The sequence below is a fragment of the Symphalangus syndactylus genome, chromosome 17 (genome assembly GCF_028878055.3).
Source record: "Symphalangus syndactylus isolate Jambi chromosome 17, NHGRI_mSymSyn1-v2.1_pri, whole genome shotgun sequence".
Lineage (NCBI taxonomy): Eukaryota > Metazoa > Chordata > Mammalia > Primates > Hylobatidae > Symphalangus > Symphalangus syndactylus.
The window spans coordinates 95,247,362-95,268,168 of NC_072439.2; the positions used below are offsets into that span (position 1 = coordinate 95,247,362).

The 20,807-nt window shown below is 38.8% G+C and overlaps 1 protein-coding gene across 5 annotated transcripts in view; it reads right to left on the reverse strand.

Annotated features, from left to right (window-relative positions):
* Positions 1 to 20,807, reverse strand: part of ATP13A4 (ATPase 13A4) — a 211,954-nt gene that overhangs the window by 140,938 nt on the left and 50,209 nt on the right. For 3 of the 5 annotated variants that reach the window (XM_063621983.1, XM_063621982.1, XM_063621986.1), the window contains exons 4-5: positions 17,642 to 17,795; positions 14,351 to 14,453 (exon numbers count right to left, since the gene is read on the reverse strand). In XM_063621983.1, coding sequence (XP_063478053.1) covers positions 14,351 to 14,453; positions 17,642 to 17,795 — 257 coding nt within the window. The remainder of the gene's footprint in view (positions 1 to 14,350; positions 14,454 to 17,641; positions 17,796 to 20,807) is intronic. The other 2 variants (XM_063621985.1, XM_063621984.1) reach the window with 1 other exon arrangement.

Genomic DNA, 20,807 nt, shown 5'->3' on the forward strand with positions numbered 1-20,807 from the left:
ATATGCCAAAAACTATAAAAGGCTTATGAAAAAAATGAAGGAAGATCTAAACAAACAGAGAGAGATACCATGTTTATGGTTTGGAAAGCTCAACATAGTAAAGATTTTAATTTTTGTCAAATTGATATCCAGATTCAATGTAATACCTATCAAAATCTCAGTAAGATTTTTCTGTATATAAACAGGATAATGCTAAAATTTATATTAAAAAGTCAATAAACCATAATAGCTAAGACAATTTTGAAAAATAATGAAGTGAAAACAATCAGTCCACCTGATTTCAATATTTATCATATAACTGTACCATAATCAAGACTGTATCGCATCGGCACATAGACTAATGGAATAGAAAACTGAGAAACGGACATACACAGATATACCCAACTGATTTTTGACACATATGCAAAAGCAAGAAAAAATAGAATTTTTAACAAATGGTGATCAAGTAATTGGATATCCATAGGCAAAAATGCCCTCAACCTAAGTCTTATATCTTACACAAATATTAACTCATAATGGATCGCACATTTAAATATAAAACATAAAACTTTAAGAAAAAATGTTGGAGAAAATCTCAGGACGTATGGCTAGGCAAAGAGTTCCTAGACATGAAAACATCTTAGGCGCAAAAGACATGAAAAGTGCTATCCATAAAAGGAAAAATTGACAAATTGGACTCTGTCAAAATTAAAACTTTGCTTTGCGAAAGAGCCTGCTGAGAAGAGGAAAAGAAAAACGACTGAATGAGAGAAAACATCTGTCAACCACACCTGGAAACAGCTGAGAAGATGTCCTGCAATGAGTGAATGGTTAAATCAACCATAACACCATGGAATACTAGCCAGGAATAAAAAGGAACAAACTACTGATACACAAAACAATATGGATCAATTTCCAAAGGATTACGCTGGGGGAAGAAAAAGCCAATGTTAAAGGTTACATCCTATATAGTTACATTTATGCAACATTCTTGAAACAACAAAATTATAGAAATAGAGAGTAGATGCGTGTTTATTGGGGCTTAAGGAGGAGATACAGGTGGGAAGGAAAGAGATGTAGCTATAAAAAAAACAAAATGAAGTTGCCTCGTGGTGATAGAAACATTCTGTGTCTTGACTGTATCAATGTCACTATCCTAATTGTGATATTGTATTATAGTTTTACAAGACATTGCCAATAGGGGAAACTGGGTAAAGCGTACTCAGAATCTCCCTGTATTATTTCTTACAACTGCATATGGATCTCCAAATATCTTTTTTAAGAAATAAATGAGCTGGAGTAGGTATCTCCAAGTGATTTTTCATATCTGAAATTCAACACTTTTGAAAGCCTAAGGATCCACTGGCTCTTGGTTATAAGTGGCTGCACTATTTCCAGCAAATGAAACTTCTTACAGGTCTGGAAAAAAATGTTTATGCTGGTTATGTAAGGGTCCACGTGACCTCAAAATGAAGACAGGTGGGTAACCAAATCAGACAGATCCTACAGATCTACATCTATTTTAGAGATGGAAAAAACAGAGGGCAGGCAAGGGAAAGCTCCTCACACAAACTTAATTGTTAATGGAAGAATCCACATTAAAAAAAAAAAAACAAAAAAAAAAAACTAGGCTTTAAACAGGGCCATAGCAGCTTGTAAATATCTATTGGCTTCACTAGCAGCCTGTGCAAATCCTTAAATGCCACTCAGCCCAGGTCCTTTCAGCTCAGGTCCTTCCATATTAACTCATAATGGATCACACATTTAAATATAAAACATAAAACTTTAAGAAAAAATGTTCATTAATTTTGTATCCTGAGACTTTGCAAGCATTCTTGTACACCAATAACAGACAAACAGAGAGCCAAATCATGAGTGAACTCCCATTCACAATTGCTTCAAAGAGAATAAAATGCCTAGGAATCCAACTTACAAGGGATGTGAAGGACCTCTTCAAGGAGAACTACAAACCACTGCTCAATGAAATAAAAGAGGATACAAACAAATGGAAGAACATTCCATGCTCATGGGTTGGAAGAATCAATATTGTGAAAATGGCCATACTACCCAAGGTAATTTATAGATTCAATGCCATCCCCATCAAGCTACCAATGACTTTCTTCACAGAATTGGAAAAAACTACTTTAAAGTTCATATGGAACCAAAAAAGAGCCCGCATTGCCAAGTCAATCCTAAGCCAAAAGAACAAAGCTGGAGGCATCATGCTACCTGACTTCAAACTATACTACAAGGCTACAGTAACCAAAACAGCATGGTACTGGTACCACAACAGAGACATAGATCAATGGAACAGAACAGAGCCCTCAGAAATGATGCCGCATAGCTACAACTATCTGATCTTTGACAAACCTGACAAAAACAAGAAATGGGGAAAGGATTCCCTATTTAATAAATGGTGCTGGGAAAACTGGCTAGCCATATGTAGAAAGCTGAAACTGGATCCCTTCCTTACACCTTATACAAAAAATTAATTCAAGATGGATTAAAGACTTATATGTTAGACCTAAAACCATTAAAATCCTACAAGAAAACCTAGGCAATACCATTCAGGACATAGGCGTGGGCAAGGACTTCATGTCTAAAACACCAAAAGCAATGGCAACAAAAGCCAAAATCGACAAATGGGATCTCATTAAACTAAAGAGCTTCTGCACAGCAAAAGAAACTATCATCAGACTGAACAGGCAACCTACACAATGGGAGAAAATTTTTGCAACCTACTCATCTGACAAAGGGCTGATATCCAGAATCTACAATGAACTCAAACAAATTTACAAGAAAAAAACAAACAACCCCATCAAAAAGTGGGCAGAGGACATGAACAGACACTTCTCAAAAGAAGACATTTATGCAGCCAAAAAACACATGAAGAAATGCTCCTCATCACTGGCCATCAGAGAAATGCAAATCAAAACCACAGTGAGATACCATCTCACACCAGTTAGAATGGCCATCATTAAAAAATCAGGAAACAACAGGTGCTGGAGAGGATGTGGAGAAATAGGAACACTTTTACACTGTTGGTGGGACTGTAAACTAGTTCAACCATTGTGGAAGTCAGTGTGGCGATTCCTCAGGGATCTAGAACTAGAAATACCATTTGACCCAGCCATCCCATTACTGGGTATATACCCAAAGGACTATAAATCATGCTGCTATAAAGACACATGCACACGTATGTTTATTGCAGCACTATTCACAATAGCAAAGAGTTGGAACCAACCCAAATGTCCAACAACGATAGACTGGATTAAGAAAATGTGGCACATATACACCATGGAATACTATGCAGCCATAAAAAATGATGAGTTCATGTCCTTTGTAGGGACATGGATGAAACTGGAAAACATCATTCTCAGTAAACTATCGCAAGGACAAAAAACCAAACACCACATGTTCTCACTCATAGGTGGGAATTGAACAATGAGAACTCATGGACACAGGAAGGGGAACATCACGCTCCGTGGACTGTTGTGGGGTGGGGGGAGGGGGGAGGGACAGCATTAGGAGATATACCTAATGCTAAATGACGAGTTAATGGGTGCAGGAAATCAACATGGCACATGGATACATATGTAACAAACCTGCACATTGTGCACATGTACCCTAAAACCCTAAAGTATAATAAAAAAATAAAAAAATAAAAAAAATAAAAAAATAAAAAAATAATAAAAAAAAAAAGGAAAAAATGTTGGAGAAAATCTCAGGACGTATGGCTAGGCAAAGAGTTCCTAGACTTGAAAACATCTTAGGTGCAAAAGACATGAAAAGTGCTATCCATAAAAGGAAAAACTGACAAATTGGCCTTTCAGCACTTGTGGATGAAAGCACTTGGACAATTCTAGTAAGTAACATTTTACTAGGGGCAATAAAGGAAAGGTTAATAATAATAATAACAATATTAATATGAGACCAAAAAGGAAATGAGCAGGAATCAATATTTTCTGTAATGTGCCACATAGAAAATATTTTAAGCTTTGTGGGCCATATTGTCTCTCACAACTACTCAGATCTCCTGCAAAAGCAGGCAGAAGCAATATGCAAACAAATGTAGGTGGCTGTTTATCTTTCTTTCTTTTTGCTTTTTTCTTTCTTTTGAGATGGAGTTTCAGTCTTGTGCCCCAAGCTGGAGCACTGCCTCCTCTGCCTCCCAGGTTCAAGCGATTCTCCTGCCTCAGTCTCCCTAGTAGCTGGGATTACAGGCATGTGCCCCCACGCCCAGCTAATTTTGTATTTTTAGTAGAGACAGGGCTTCTCCATGTTGGTCAGGCTAGTCTCGAACTCCCAACCTCAGGTGATCCACCCACCTCGGCCTCCCAAAGTGCTGGGATTACAGCCGTGAGCCATCATGCCCGGCCATAGGTGGCTATTTTTCAACGAAAGTTTACAAAAATAGTCAGTGGGCCATATTTCCCCACGGGCCATAGTTTGCAGACCTCTGCCATCAAGAAACAACATGCAGAAAAACAACCTGTTCATGGCAAGAGTAACACCATCTTGAAGCAAAACCACCACAATGGCCAATGTTTGACTCCTATCTCCCAAGGCGTTCCTGCAGCAAGGTCAAGAAACTATGCTTGTGGCATGGACAACTTCTCATGAAGATGCTTATCTAACTTTCCCAGTGGCCATGAGTTTCACAAGAGGGTTTGAGACAGGATACATGCTCTACCCTAAAACCTGGCTGGAGAAAGAATGCTTTCTGGAGGGCTCAAGAATCCACCACCTCACAGCTGCCTAAGACATCGCTTCTGTGCCTAAGTCCCTATTAAATGTTTCTTTCTGAGAAACCGGATTTGTCAGCTTCTTTCTTTAGCCTCTCAGCACCCCGGGCGTTTGGAGATGGGTTTGCACATAGCTGCTCACCATGGAACACAACAGAAACAGTCAGTCTTTGCACCTGTGGTGATCGTGCCTACCTAATGGGGTTATTGTGAATTGAAAATAAAGTATCACATGAAAATGCTTAGCAATGGGTATAGGACCTAGTAATTAGTCAATAAATGTTAACTATTATTATTATTAGGCATATTTGCATATTCTTTTGCTATTTTCAGTTGGCCACTTACTTTATACATGGACACTCTGTGGGCAATTATTTCAATGTTGTTAAAACTCAAAATTAATTTTTTTCCTGCACTGAGACCTTGTATAAAAGTTCAGAAGGAAGATAATTGGATTTATCTCCCCATAAGGTTGAAAGCCTCCACAATCAAGCTTTTATTAAAGAACGAGTACTACCATTGTGACCACAGAAGATAGAATTCGACACCAAGGTAAGAGGAATTTTCACTTTTCTTTATTCCTCACAGAGTAGGAACAGCAGGGAGAAGGTACATGGGAAATTTCTGAAATGAAATATGAAGCCCCGCAGTTTGCTGCTAGAGCCCTACTCACCCCGTAACATGTTCTGCTTGGTCAGAATTGATCCTTTAAATGAACATACTGCCTTTCTTGGAAATTCCTTGAACAAAGAGAGGCTTCATGACTTGTCTGTCACATGGTTCTGCCTCATACTTCTCTGTGATGGTGAATGGCAAATGTGGCAACTGTACGCCTCAAAACCACATCCCTCATGACAACTAAGCCACTAATGAAGAGATGAGCTCCACCTGAGATCTTTACTCCTGAGAGGAGCACTGAAAGCCGAACTGGCCTCACAAATGTGTAGACCTCCAAAGGGCAGGATTTTAGGTCACTAAGGCTCTCTGCCAAAACAAACAAACAAAAAAACCCTTCTAGCTTATACAAAACACAAGACAAGATTTATACACAGAAATATTCGCTGCAATATTACTAGTAATGCCAGATAGAAGGCAATCAATGTATATCAGTAGGTCAATTATTAAATACTATTATATAGCCATTAAAAGAAAGTTTATTAAGTATTTTAATAATGAGGGAAATATACGTAATTACATATGAAGAGAAACAACATAAAATCATGCAGTATGATGTTAAATTTAATTGAAAAAAAGGTGGAACACAAACAAACAAAATAAGACTGGAAGGTAAATATATCAAGCAAAATACTAATGGTATTTGCCGCGGGTGACGGCATCATTGTGATTCTTCTTTTACGTTATAATTTTCTATATTTTATACATTTTATTCATTGAACATGTTTCACTTTTAAAATAAAAAAATATGTTTTTTGAAAAGCCTTTTTCTACCTGCTTACAGATTATTTTACAAAGATATTATCTGTTCACAGATTATTTATCTGTGATTATCACAGATTATTAACCTGCTCACAGATTATTTCACAGCGATATTAACTCTGACAAAAAAAAAAATCACCTTCAGGGACGTGAAAACTTTAAACACTATTTTTTCAGTTAGTTTACCGATTATATATTGACCATCAGATTGGAAATTCTGTTTGTTTGTTTGTTTGTTTGGACTACCCCACCCCATTTTTCTCACTCCAAGTAACAGTATCCAATACCCCAATATTCTTCTGGCAAACCACACCCTTCGCTATTTGCAGCTGATGTGCTTCATGCAGAGTTGACTCTGACCCCAACTCTAGGAGAGAGCATGTGACAACAAGCATAGTATGCCAATGGCCACACAAATTAATTTAAAAAGCAAAAATGATTCAGTCAGAGCCAGTGAGAAGAAAGAGTATTTGGCTAAGACTACTGAAAGAAAGGCAAGTTCTTTTTCCACTGAAGTGGTACCTGGGGATGTGTAATCCTAGAGTTATCAGAGGGCCCCTTGTGAAGTATAACAATAAAACCCAGCTTGAAAGTTCTGTCCATGGCAATCAGGCAAGAGAAAGAAATAAAGGGTAGTCAAATAGGAAAAGAGGAAGCCAAACTGTCTCTGCTTGCAGATGGCATGATCCTATATCTAGAAAAAAACATCGTCTCAGCCCAAAAGCTTCTTAACCTAATAAACAACTTCAGCAAATTCTCAGGATACAAAATCAATGTGCAAAAATAAAAAGCATTCCTATACACCAACAGTAGACAGGCAGAAAGCCAAATCACGAACTCCCATTCACAATTGCTACAAAGAGAATAAAATACTTAGGAATACAGCTAACAAGGGAACTGAAGAATCTCTTCAAGGAGAATTACAAAACTCTGCTCAAGGAAATAAGAGAGGACACAAACAAATGGAAAAACATTCCATGCTCATGGATAGGAAGAATCAATATCGTGAAAATGGCCATACCACCCAAAGTAATTTATAGATTCAATGCTATTCCCATTAAATTGCCATTGACATTCTTCATAGAATTAGAAAAAAACTACTTTAAAATTCATATGGTACCAAAAAAAAAAAAAAAAACAGTCCACATAGCCAAGACAATTCTAAGCAAAAAGAAGAAAGCTAGAGGCATCAGGCTACCTGACGTCAAACTATACTACAAGGCTACAGTAACCAAAACAGCATGGTACTGGTACAAAAACAGACACATAGACCAATGAAACAGAATAGAGATCTCAGAAAGTACACCACACATCAACGTCCACCTGATCTTTGACAAACCTGACAAAAACAAGCAATGGGGAAGGGATTCCCTATTTAATAAATGGTGCTGGGAAAACTGGCTAGCCATAAGCAGAAAATTGAAACTGGACCCTGTCCTTACACCTTATACAAAAATTAACTCAATATGGATTAAAGACTTAAATGTAAAACCCAAAACTATAAAAAACCTAGAAAAGGCTGGGCGCGGTGGCTCACGCCTGTAATCCCAGCACTCTGGGAGGCTGAGGTGGGTGGATCACAAGGTCAGGAGATCGAGACCATCCTGGCTAACATGGTGAAACCCTGTCTCTACTAAAAAATACAACAAAAATTAGCCAGGCATGGTGGCGGGTGCCTGTTGTCCCAGCTACTGGGGAGGCTGAGGCAGGAGAATGGCGTGAACCCGGGAGGCAGAGCTTGTAGCGAGCCGAGATCACGCCACTGCACTCCAGTCTGGGCGACAGAGCGAGACTCCGACTCAAAAAAAAAAAAAAAAAAAAAAGCTCCAGAAGAAAATCTAGGCAATACCATTCAAAACATAGGCACAGGCAAAGATTTCATGACCAAAACTTCAAAAGCAATTGCAACAAAAGCAAAAATTCATAAATGGGATCTAACTAAAGAGCTTCTGCACAACAAAGGAAACTATCATCAGAGTGAACAGATAATTTACAGACTGAATGAAAATTTCTGCAGTCCATCTGACAGAGGTCTAATATCCAGAAACTATAAGGAACTTGAACTTTTACAAGAAACAAACAACCCCATTGGCAAATGGGCACATGGAAAAGAATGCAGAAATCACTAAGAGTAAGTAAGCAACACTAAACTAGTCTTGCCAAACCAACCTCATACAGTCTTTTGATAGCCGATCTTAACCAACTGGTTAGGACAATCATCAACACATAGTTTATCTGATTTTCAAAGGTCTCTCTTGAGGATTTTTGCTTCTGAATGTAGAATGCTACAAAGAACATCACACTCCCCCTAACAACCAGGAAAAAACAGAGATAACCCACAAAGTCATAAATTTTCTTGAACTCATCAGATAGCTAAGGTTTCAAGTAAATCAAGTAAACCAAATTCCAAAGAACAAGTTCTTCCGAAAAGAAACAGGTTAAAACAATGTTCTTACCTTTTGCATCTCATGAGAGAAAGTGATGTTGGCCATACGACCGATAAGAAGAAATGAGCTAAAATTTAAACAAATTTATAAAGTACAAGTTTGGACTACAGCATCAGTTTAGCTGGAATATCTAAAGGTCTGAGACTCAGAAAGAGGCTGGCATCCACTCAGGAACTCTTCTTCCCAAGCATCAGTTGGTGTTCATCAGACAGACTGGGGGCAGAGGAGGACATCAGAGAGAGCTCCCTTCGGCAGCACAGGTCTGAAGGAGGTGACTAATGGCTCCAGGAGACAGGCTCAACTTCCCTCTTACTTCTCTGGGCTCTTCTCTCCTACTATTTAAGCTTCTGGAATGAGCTAGTAATTGACAAAGGCCAATTACTTCTAAGTAAGAAACCATCTGCCAGGACACGAGCAAAAATCAACTGAAGCTGGATGAAGGATAAAGGCAAAAACTTTTACCATTGACTATTCTGAAACCAGGATTCTACATTAAAATTAAATGCAATTAATAGCCAGTAGAGAAGCAAGAAACTCTCACCTAAGAAAACTACAAGTATAAGACAGATTTGGCTGCCACAGAGAGGGAAAATACGAATATTGACAAAGCACTACTCCCTGAAGCTAAGATACAAAGGGATTGCCAGAGACTAAGTCTGGACAAGGGCAACAGATAACGCTGTCTACCTCTACTACAAGCCTAGCACTGAGTCGTAAGCCCAGGAGGATATCACTGGGAGAGAAACAGGAGCACAAAGACAGACCACTTCTGCAATACAGGAATGCATAGATGACTAAAAACTAAAGGAATATCCAGATGATTTGATTTCAACACCTGTGATCCAAATCACTTCTAAGCCCAAAAGATCAGAGATTTAAGACTTGTACAAAAAGGGATCTGGAGGTTTTGTTTCTCACAATTCAAAATAAGCCCAAAGTATAAAATAACTGCTAAACTAATAAGTACTGTGTGGGGCTTAATAGCAGTACTACTTGTACTGGTAATAACAGGCTAAGTACACTGAGTTATGAGCAGAAGGCTTGAAGTCAATCTGCCTATGCTTAAGTTCTGTTTTTGTTGCTTCTTAGATGCCAGATTTTGGTAAATTATATAGTTTCTCAGTTCCTCCTTTTGTAAGATTGAGGTTAACAACCCACTTGAGTCAGGAGAGAAGAGAGAAACTCTTATATGCGCACATTTTTCAATTCATCTCATCAGAAATATATCAAAGTCAATGTGACATGTTAAATATAAACATGAAATAAGATACAGCCTCAGATCTCTCCATCTACTCAAACTTAATTCTTGGATAGTTTTGTTTTAGAACTGGCCTCAAAACATGAATCATTTTTCACAATATTATCTTCTAAGTACTGATTCTGAAACTCAAGTACCAGAGTTTCAAAATCCTTCAGCCATAGTTCCCCCAAGAAGGCAACAGATTCTGGACATGCTGAAGTGATTACAGTTTCAGCCAGGGCCCCACGTGTGTACCCACTGAAATCAGTGTGTCCTGGCCTGAGGACATTATAGTTCTCTGGAAAGCATTCAGGACATTTGGGCCTCCTCTCTGTTCTTTTTCTGAGGGGACATTTTCGGTACAGCTGTACTCATTGTCCACAAGAATAGCCTTAGGCTGAGGGAAAAGTTGAGGAGAAGGTGTTCTGAGCTGCCTTTCAACTCTACCCAGCCTGTGGTTTCAGGCAGCTTACCAAGGTTTCTATGAAGGGCACTCAGAAGTAGCTATGGGCCGATTTGTCAAGTCAACCTACTCTGTCTAGTCTTCACAAAGCCTTGAAATGGGCACCCAAAATGAATTTCTTCTGGATCCATCAGCAAATGACCAACTCTCTCACCAAAGTGCCAACTCAAGTTCCTGTGCCCTGTGCTCTGTCTTCCATGGGCCTAAGGACCTATACGGTTCATGGGTACACAATCTGTGCGGTCACACTGGGCCCTACACTCAGAAGGTCCCTACACTTGGCTTAACGCTCTGTTATCACCATCCTGAAATTCTTAATAATTGTTCAACAAGGGACACCTCATTTTCACTTTGCACTGGGTCATGCAAATTATGTACTCAGCACTGCCACTCGATTGTGAGCTGCTTGAAAACAGAAGCTATTTGCTATTCTTTCAAACTCCTCCTTGGTTAGCACAGAGGACTCCTGGCAAAAAGTAGAGGTTTCCTAAATATTCATTGAGTTTATACACGAATGGATGAAAAGATAAAGTATCTTACAGAAAAATAGTATAGTATGGCTAATTAACTCTGAAGAATAAGCTTTTGTTATTCTTGGAGGAGAGGGGAACTAATTGATAAAATCCTGAGACTATTGACCATTGACCACTCCAAATAAATAACATAACATTTTCTGGGTTTATTTTTAAATTACTCAAACCACTCCTACTTTTGAGCCCTGCTGCCTCCCTGTTCTCAGAATGCAAAATTGTAGTTAATAGAGCTTGCAATTATGCTATCATGCCCTGAGTTTTTGTGCCAGGTACTGTGTTAAATTCTGGGTGGAATGGGAAGGGGAAGGGAGAAGCCAAGAAAATGTGAATTGAGCAGGGTCCCTCTCTTCAAGAAGCAATTAAATTTCACTCCTCTAAAATTTATATCGAAGATGAGTTGACTTCATGGGAGTTCTGCAGCAATGAATCGAGAATAAAGACATTAGACTTGGCCAGTGGCCCAGCTTCCCGAACATTTCAAATGACAAAATGTCTCAGCCTGCACACAATTCCCCCACTATGAGATCTGTGGGTTCACTAGTTAACATTGGCAACTGACTCAGAGGTGCCCATGGAGCATAATAAACAAGTGGCTATTGAGGTGGGGGAGGTGCTTTTGCTCCCGGGTGTTAGAGAAGAAAAGACGAACATCAGCTACCAAAGTGAGCCAAGTAATTGGTGGAAAAAAATGTTCCTAGCTCCTGCTGAAGGCATGACAGGACTTCCAATGTGGCAACGACCACACACCACCCTGCTGCCACATTACGTGCCCATTGCTAGGTTCTCCGAAATGATGTGGATGTCCACAAAGAGTTTATCGTGCTTTTCCACTACTGGTTTTTGGTTACCCACTACTGGCTGGTATAATACCAGTTACAAAATTAAGAGATTCTAGTTGAAAACATATAAATGCCAATAAACATAGAAAGATGTGTTCAACTTCAAATCAAGGAAATGTAAAAATAATACAACCACAGAATATCAATTTTGTATACTGAATGAGCCAAAGTTAAAAAGACTGATAATTTTCAATGTTGTCATGAATGGAAGAGAAAGCAAGTATTCTCAAAAAAGATTGCTGGTCCGAGTATAAATTGGTACAACTACAACTTCTGAAGGGTAATTTGGCATGATGTCTTAATCCAAATTTAAAATGCATGCCCCCTTTGAGTCAGTAGTAATAATTCTAGGCCTTTATCTTAAGGAAATAATCTGAAAAATAAATAAAAATCTAAGTACAAAGTTGTTTATGTCAGCCAAAAAAAAATTAGAAATAATACACGTGCAACATGGGAAACCTGCTAATACAGCACAATTCATCCAAATACAACTTGAACATTGAAATAGTCATGTGACGCTATAGTTATCAAACATATAGAGGTAGATAGATAGATAGATAGATAGATAGATAGATAGATAGATAGATCCACAATGCATTTGTAAGTATAATGGAAAGCCTAGCTTTTTTTAAAGTAGAGATAGAATCACTCCATTTTAAAAATACATATTGGCCAGGTGTGGATGCTCATGCTTGTAATTCCAGCACTCTGGGAGGCCAAGGCAGGTGGATCTCTTGGGTCCCGGAGTTTGAGACCAGTCTGGGCAACATGGTGAAACCCCATCTCTACATAAAATACTAGAAAATTAGCCAGGCGTGGTGGCATGTGCCCGTGGTCCCAGCTACTCAGGAGGCTGATGTGGTAGGATCACCTGTGCCTGGGAGGTTGAGGATGCAGTGAGCTATGATCACACCATTGCACTCCAACCCAGACAGAGACCCTTTCTCCAAAAAGAACTAGCATTAAAAAAATACATATTTCTAAGTATATGTATATTTTTAAGAATAGAATTTTTAAATCAATAGAATAATTTTGTTTTGCCATGATGCAAACAAACGGATGATATCCAAAAACAATATTCATACTGTTTTTCAACATGTAGGGGGGAAAAGGGAGATTATGAGGCAATAATATGTTCAGTGATGTGCTGGTAAATATTTAACAACCAGCCTTCAGGTGAGGCAGGGTGGAAGTCCCGTTGTAGTATTCACAGATTTCTGTGGCATAAATACCACCAACATTATTTATTTCAAGATACCAATGTGATGTCACTGAATTAGGAGTTGGGAAGAAATGGGAAGAAATACAGTTGCACCATGCTGTGTAATACCACTACCTCGTATTTCCATGATACAGATAAATTAGGTGCAAATAATCTCAAAAGCATAGATAAGTATGAAGAGAGAGCAAAATAGTTAGAAAGTGGTGAATTTTATGTATTTTTTTTTTTTTTTTTGAAACAGAGTCTCACTCTATCCCCCAGGCTGGAGTGCACTGATTCAATCTCAGCTCACTGCAGCCTCAACCTCCTGGACCAACGCGCGCTTCCCACCTGAGCCTCTCAAGTAGCTGGGACTACAGGTGCATACCACCACACCCAGATAATTTTTTTGTATTTTTATAAACAGGGTTTCACTATGTTGCCCAGGCTGGTCTGGAACTCCTGGGCTCAAGCAATCTGCATGCCTCAGCCTCCCAAAGTGCTGGCATTACAGGCGTGAGCCACAGTGCCCAGCCTGCATTTTTTATTGACACGTCTGGTGGTAAACTCATGAAGCATATTTACTTCATTCTTTAGATCCTTATTTGTCATTTCAATATTCTTACAATAAACATATGTTACCTTTATAATCAGAAAAGAATTCAAAGGTTTTTATTTTTTATTTTTTGTCTTATTTCTTAAGGCCTAGAGAAAAATATCAGGGAACTTTACTTTTTAAGTCTCACTGGAACAAAACACTTCCCCAAAATGATTGATTGTGTTAAGGTGTAACTAAAGAGCAATGTTAGAGTCAATTAAGCCATGATACCTTTGTTCAGTCATGGTATAAGGAAATGGTTCTAAATTCCTTCAAAATAGAAATACAAAACGTCAGGACTCAAAGATTGTGCTCCCAGGCATTCTCATACTCTCACTTTACAAATAAGGAAGGTGAAAAAGGTAGGTGTTTTCCCAAAGTATGCACAAGGTAAGTAGAAGATAACCCAGCTCCTCTCCATTTATAAGTGGTCTCTATGGCCTATGAATAAAAGTACATATTCCTGGCCAGGTGCTGTGGCTCATGCCCATAATCCTAGCACTATGGGAGGCTGAGGCAGGTGGATCACGAGGTCAAGAGATTAAGACCATCCTGGACAACACGGTGAAACACCATCTCTACTAAAAATACAAAAAATTAGCCAGGCATGGTGGCATACAGCTGTAGTCCCAGCTACTCTGGAGGCTGAAGCAGGAGAATCACTTGAACCCGGGAGGCAGAGGTTGCAGTGAGCCGAGATCACGCCACTGCACTCCAGCCTGGCAACAGTGCAAGACTCCGTCTAAAAAAAAAGAAGAAAAAAAAGTACATATTCCTTTTGGTATAACTGAATGGCAAGAGATGACCTCATTTTTGTGGGATAGTATTTATTCAATTGGTTAATTGCTAAGCCCCTGGCTCTTCCTACCTTTATTTAGATGGTAGCAGCTCACACTTCGCCAGAACTGTATACTTCTCAAAACATGTTCATATGGATTATCTCTGCTGATCTTCATGACAGCTCTGTGAGTCTGGTAGGGGTAAGAAGGACCAGTCCTATTTTACAGGTATACAAACCGAGGCTAGAGCAGGCAAGCGGCTAGCCCAAGGCCGCTGACAGCCAGGCTTCCCGTCCTGGCCCAGTGCTCTCGGGGAGTTTCCTCCAGGAAGCCTTTCTGAGGCAGTCATTTAGGTGAACTTCCCTGAAGGCCACTTTCTCACCTTTCCTTCCTTCTCCCTCCAAAAGCTTCTTTCTTCCTTTGGCTCCTGTCTCATTTCGCAGTTAAAGATATTACTTTCAGATCACCTAGGGTTGCTCTTCAGTTCCTGTTTGCTTTTGGTTTGTTATTTGTTTATTTATTTATTTTTATCTATTTACTTATTTTTGAGACAGAGTCTTGCTCTGTCGCCCAGGCTGGAGTGCAGTGGTGCGATCTTGGTTCACTGCAAGCTCCGCCTCCCAGGTTCACGCCATTTCCTCCCTCAGCCTCCCAAGTAGCTGGGACTACAGGCGGCTCGCCGCCCTGCCCAGCTAATTTTTGTATTTTTAGTAGAGATGGGGTTTCACCATGCTGGCCAGGATGGTCTCAATCTCGTGACCTCGTGATCCGCCCACCTTGGCCTCCCAAAGTGCTGGGATTACAGGCACGAGCCACCATGCCCAGCCTGTTTTTGGCTTTTTATCTCTAAAATGGAAGATAATCCCAGGCATCTTTAGGCCTCAGAATATTCCTCTTCTTTATTTGACATGAGGTCTAAACCCTAGCATGCTGTTTTCTCTTGAAATTTGAAGTAATTTCTACCACAAGAGAAATTACATTTGCAAAGGTTCAAGTAAAGTATATTACAAAGCACGAAACTAAACACTTTGGTGTGACACATTTCTGGACTTGGAAGTCAGAGGAGACAGACTTATTTAAGATACTTGAATTATCCAGAAGAAAAAAGAAACTCAAATTATCTATAACAGAACAGATCCTGGGGAATCTAAGAAGACTGGATGTTGATGTTCTCCTTAGCTTTGTTTTATGAAGGAAGGGAATGTGTTCTGTTAAGAGTGGAATGTTCTCCGGAAGAACTGGAAAAGGTATCAGTGGGCTATGTTCATTCAGGTCCAGAGACAGAAGAGCTGTCAACTTAAACTAACCTGTGTGGTGCCTCAGCTCCTGGACTTACTGGTTGATGCAACCTTAGGGCAAGTCTGTGTGCATCAATTTCCTCATCTTTAAAGTAAGAATCACAGCATCTACCTCATAGGGTTGTGAGGAAAACTAAATTAGCTAGTGGCCAAGAAAATGCTGTGTACACTAAAAATCACTACAAAATATGTAGAATATATATATAGCTTGATAATTTTTAAAGTTTACTGCTCTGGGCAAGGGATGGAGGAATAAGTTAAAAAGGAACAGAGTGTCAGACACAGCAACAGGCAGGTGGCCAGGTTTCTGTAGGCAGAAGAGGATGGAGAGCTCAGGAGTGCATACTAATTGCTGCACCTCTGCTGAGACTACTGGCCAAATGACTGCCTACCGGAAAACACAGTGTCCCTTTCCATATTAAAGGCCCTCTCCAAACTGGGCTTTCAGCTGCATACAAAACTAGATGGACTTCTCCATGCATCTGATGGTGCCGTTATGAAGATGAACTGTTAACTAAATTGCTTTGGTGGAATATGTATGCTAGGGAAGAGGTAACAGTTTCCCTAAAACCATGAATGTTTTCTGGAAAATCAATGATTCTTATTGACACTTGAAAGACAAATTGTCCGAGAGCAGAAAGGGGTGTACTTGAAAAGAGTGAGTGTATTTCTAAATGAGAGAGAGAGAAAAGAAACGTTCCAGAGGAAGGAGCCCCTACCTTCTGGTGAAGAGTACCCAAGATGAAGATAAACTTTTCAGCTTAATATCGAGAGTAATGAAATATTCACTTCCTAAAGAAAACTCTTTAAAGAAACAAAGATGATATCCAATGTGGGCTAGCAAGCCATTTCTGGTGACATTTGTGGAGGGGCTGACGGCAATTCATTTGGCAGTCAAATCTGAATGAAGTAAAGGATATGGTTAAGAAAGGCACCTGAATTAATGTGCCTTTTACTTCTTTATAATTTTTTCAGCTTTGATAGCAGAAGGGATCTACTCTTGAAAGTCCAAAAAATGTTGTTGCTATAGGAACAGGTAAGCAGATTAGACTTGAAAGACCAGTTTAGGAACAAAGAATGTAATAGTCAGGGCTAAAGCAATTAACCAAGAAAACATTTTAAGTAAATATCTTTCAGGTTTGTTATTTACACATTAATTCCAGGAAGATTAAATGCTGTTATTGAATGAGAGCATCACATTTTAACATTTTAATTACATCATTACTGGCATAAAAGACTATGCTTACACAATTAGCAGAAAGACCTTATTAAACAGATGTACACATTTCTAACTCTCTCTTGATTACATTGTAATTGAGAAACACCGTTTTAAATTCACCCTGAACATGCATGTCATCTTTGATTTTCCTATAGTTCTCAAGATAGAAGCACATCTAAAATCAAGGATACACTGAACTACCAAAAGTTTTCTGTAACCAATCTCTATAATGAGAAAGCCACAAAAGTAAAATTCTAGAAGAAAACAGAAATGTGTGTAGGCTGATAATTGTTAATATTGCATGTCTTCCCTGTCCAACAGACTCGGTGAACAAGACATGTGAGAAGAGAAGGTCAAAGGCCCAGCTGCACCTCTGCTTCCCTGCTGAACTCCTGCTTCTCCCTCTCAGGGAATACACGCTCCTCACATTAGGGGATTTCCTCAAATTGTCACATTAGGGGATTTCCTCAAATTGTCACATTAGGGGATTTCCTAAAATTGTCACACTGGGGATTCCCTAAAATTGTTAGGTGTTTTGAACAGAACCGGCTATACCAATGAGGCTCAAACAAGAATCATAAAGTGCATGTGCTTCTCTCCCTGTTTTCTTTAACAAGAAAACGTTCTTGACAAGATGAATACAATATTTTCATTCTAGCAAATTTCTGCTGTCAGAGGTTATATTCACAGGATAGAGAGATTTCCCAAACATGACCTTTTCTCATGTAATACCAGAGTGAAATTTTAGAGAAGTCTGTGTGTGTGTGATGCGTATGTGTGTGTGTGTGTGTGTGTGTGTGTGTGTGTATGTGTCGCAGGCTGACAAGTGGGATGGGAAGAAGGGAATGTGGCTAGAATCTTACCATCTCATTCTCTTCTCCTTCATTGAGCAGAGCGTGCTGGCCCTTCTCAAAGTGTCCCATGAAAAAGTTCTTCCACGCCTCCTCCCTGACCTCGCCGGGCAGACGCTTCCAGGACGAACTCCAACTCGCCGAGCCACCGCAGCTCCTCAGCTGACTAAAAGAGTTAATGATCCTCCAGGTTAAAACTCCTCCTTGAGCACACACCTTCTCTCAACAAATGACAATACTTGGCAAACTGAACTCCTCCCATGAGTCGCCCTCTGCTAGGAGGATTTTCTGGCTGCTCCCTGCTTATTGCATTCTCTCAGAGCAGCTGTCTCAAAGGAGGCTGCTCCCATGCCGATCTTTTTGTGCCCAACTTACAGGGAAAGAACTCATTGCCTGCCCAGTGCCTGCCAGCCTCAGACTTCTGACTGCAAATCCAACAGGACAATACAGAGTTGGCAGGACTCTTCTCAGGAGCGAGGAGCGGGTACAAGAACTCCCAGGTCACTGCTTTATTCAGAGGACCTAAGGAATTGGGTTGAGCGGAAGCGCACAGAGCTGCAGATTTTCTTTGATGAATGAAAGCTTCAATCCATAGGTTTCTAATAGTACTCTCATTCATTTTGCTTACAAAAGGTACAAATTATCACTAATCCTCTTCAAAAGGTATTTGTAATCACATTTCCTTGTATATGCAAAAAAACATTCTATTTAAAGTGTATGTGAAATTAAGTTTACTTTTTTGAAACACATGCAGAAAAAGAGCAAAAGATCATCAAACTAGTCTACGTAGTCTCCTTTCACTAAAATATTGATGGTTCAACACTTAAGGAAGTCTAGAAATAAAATATTCAAATGACTATATGGCCAGACTCTTTTTTAATTTGTTTACACATTTATTCAATAAACAGTACCTGAGCACAGGGACTACCTAAAAAAGTTAGGTCATATTTGCTACCCTCGTGTTGACGTAAGGATTCAAACATCCAAACAAATATGATAGAAAGTGGATTGTTATTATAAGAGCTGGAAGAGAAGTCTAAGGTAATTGTCAGAAGTCCCAATGTGGTATAGAGAAACACACCCCTACCCTAGCTCTGGCAAAATACCTGTATTCCAGCTGCTTGTTTGCACTGGCCTTGCTGTGTGATCATTTAACTGTAGGAACCGGCTCATCTCATCTGGCACCACCCGACAGGACTTTTGAGAGAATGGAATGAGATCATTGTGAAAGTACATTGTATGGCACTGATCAAGTGCTGTTAGGATTATTAAACTAAATGTGCAATTGAACAGTAGGTGTTAGGACAAGTGGCTAAGGGCATATACACTAAATTTGGAAGCCTGAGTTCAAATTTGGACTGTATAGGTGGTTGTCGTGCTACCTTGGGATACAACAAGTTATACAAACTCCATTAGCCTCTACTTCCTCACATGTAACATAAAGATGATGATAATAGAACCTACGTCCTAAAACAGATTTTTAAGAAAGAGTGTCTGGGAAATAATAGGTGTTCAACAAAAGATAGTTATCTTTACCTTCACCATGTCCACTGTCTCTCCCTCAAGCTACACTGGCAATGATATCTCCAACCTGACCCAAATAACCCTAATGTGACCAAGATCAATGTGTGCGTGTGTGTGTATGTATGTGAGTATGTTGTATGTGTAAAACCTTGAGCAAATAGTAAAGTATAGGATAAACATAAAAAGTAAGCTAAGTAAACTCATTGTAATAGTAATTACAAAATATATATGTGTGTGTGTGTGTGTGTGTGTATGTATGTGAGTATGTTGTATGTGTAAAACCTTGAGCAAATAGTAAAGTATAGGATAAACATAAAAAGTAAGCTAAGTAAACCCATTGTAATAGTAATTACAAAATATATATGTATGTGTGCGTGTGTGTGTGTGTGTGTGTATGTAGTTCTCTTGGTTTCAAAAATTTACTAGCACAATTTAACCAAATAAATGAAAATAAAATTAACATTTTATCACAAGGCCAAAATATAAGGAGTAAAGGGTTTATTTGGCGGGGGGTGGGGGCGCGGTGGTGGTAATAAAAATGTTCTAGAACTACTGATGGCTTCATAAATTTGCGAATATATTAAACCTCACTGAACTGTATACTTTAAAAGGGTGAATTTTATGAAATGTGAATTATATCTCAATGAAGAGATATAATAAATTGAAAAATCATACCTCAATAAAAAATTCTACCTCAAAAAAACCTAACTGAACATTTAACAGCCTTACTAGGCAGTAATTACATATTTCATACAGAAAAAAATATAAAACAAGCATATTCCAAATCTCATCTCAACTGATGGAGGTTAAGGAGTGTTAGTATGTGACGTGGCAAAACTATATCAGTGCTCTTGGGCAGGTGAGAGAGAAGCAATTCATTCTCCTGTTTATCACTGGCAATGTCTGCACTGTTTCCTGTTGGCTGGGTTCCCGAATACACTTGGCAACTCATGCACATTGTGGGATTGAGAGGAGTGTGTAACTGATTCAGAGCTAGAGGAGAAACTGTACACAAACTTACCCCATCAAATAAATCAGGTCATGCTGCTACAATATTTAAACTAAACTTGAACTGAAAAATATGTAAATCCCTACGAACATTAAAAGCTTTTATTTTATTTTTTTTGGTTAATATGGTTTATTCCTTCAATATATATTGGAGTGCATATTATGTATTCTACGCTGATGTCAGCTGAGATAAATCAGTCAAAAGAAAACAAAACAAAACCAAAAACAAATGCAAAAGTGAAGACCCCGATATTAGGAAGAATGCATTATAAACTTGTTACCTAGTAGGCATACTGTAACATGTCATTAGAGTCACAGATAAAAGATTTAAACAGAATTTTAATTTTGTTAGCAACTTTGTTGAATGTTCTCATCTCTAGTAATTTTCCCATATATTATTTTAGGTTTCTATGTAGAAAATCATAAAAACTGCAAATAATGGGAATTTTATTTCTTTATATCCCATCCATATTTATTTTACTACTATTTTCCATTTCATTTTACCTTAATTTACAAAAATTGGCATAAATTCCTTTGGAATCAATTTGATTTCTTTTTTTTTTTTACTTTTGAAATTTTAAGTAAAATATGATACACACACAAAAGTGCACAAAACTACATATGTAACTCAATATATTACCACAAA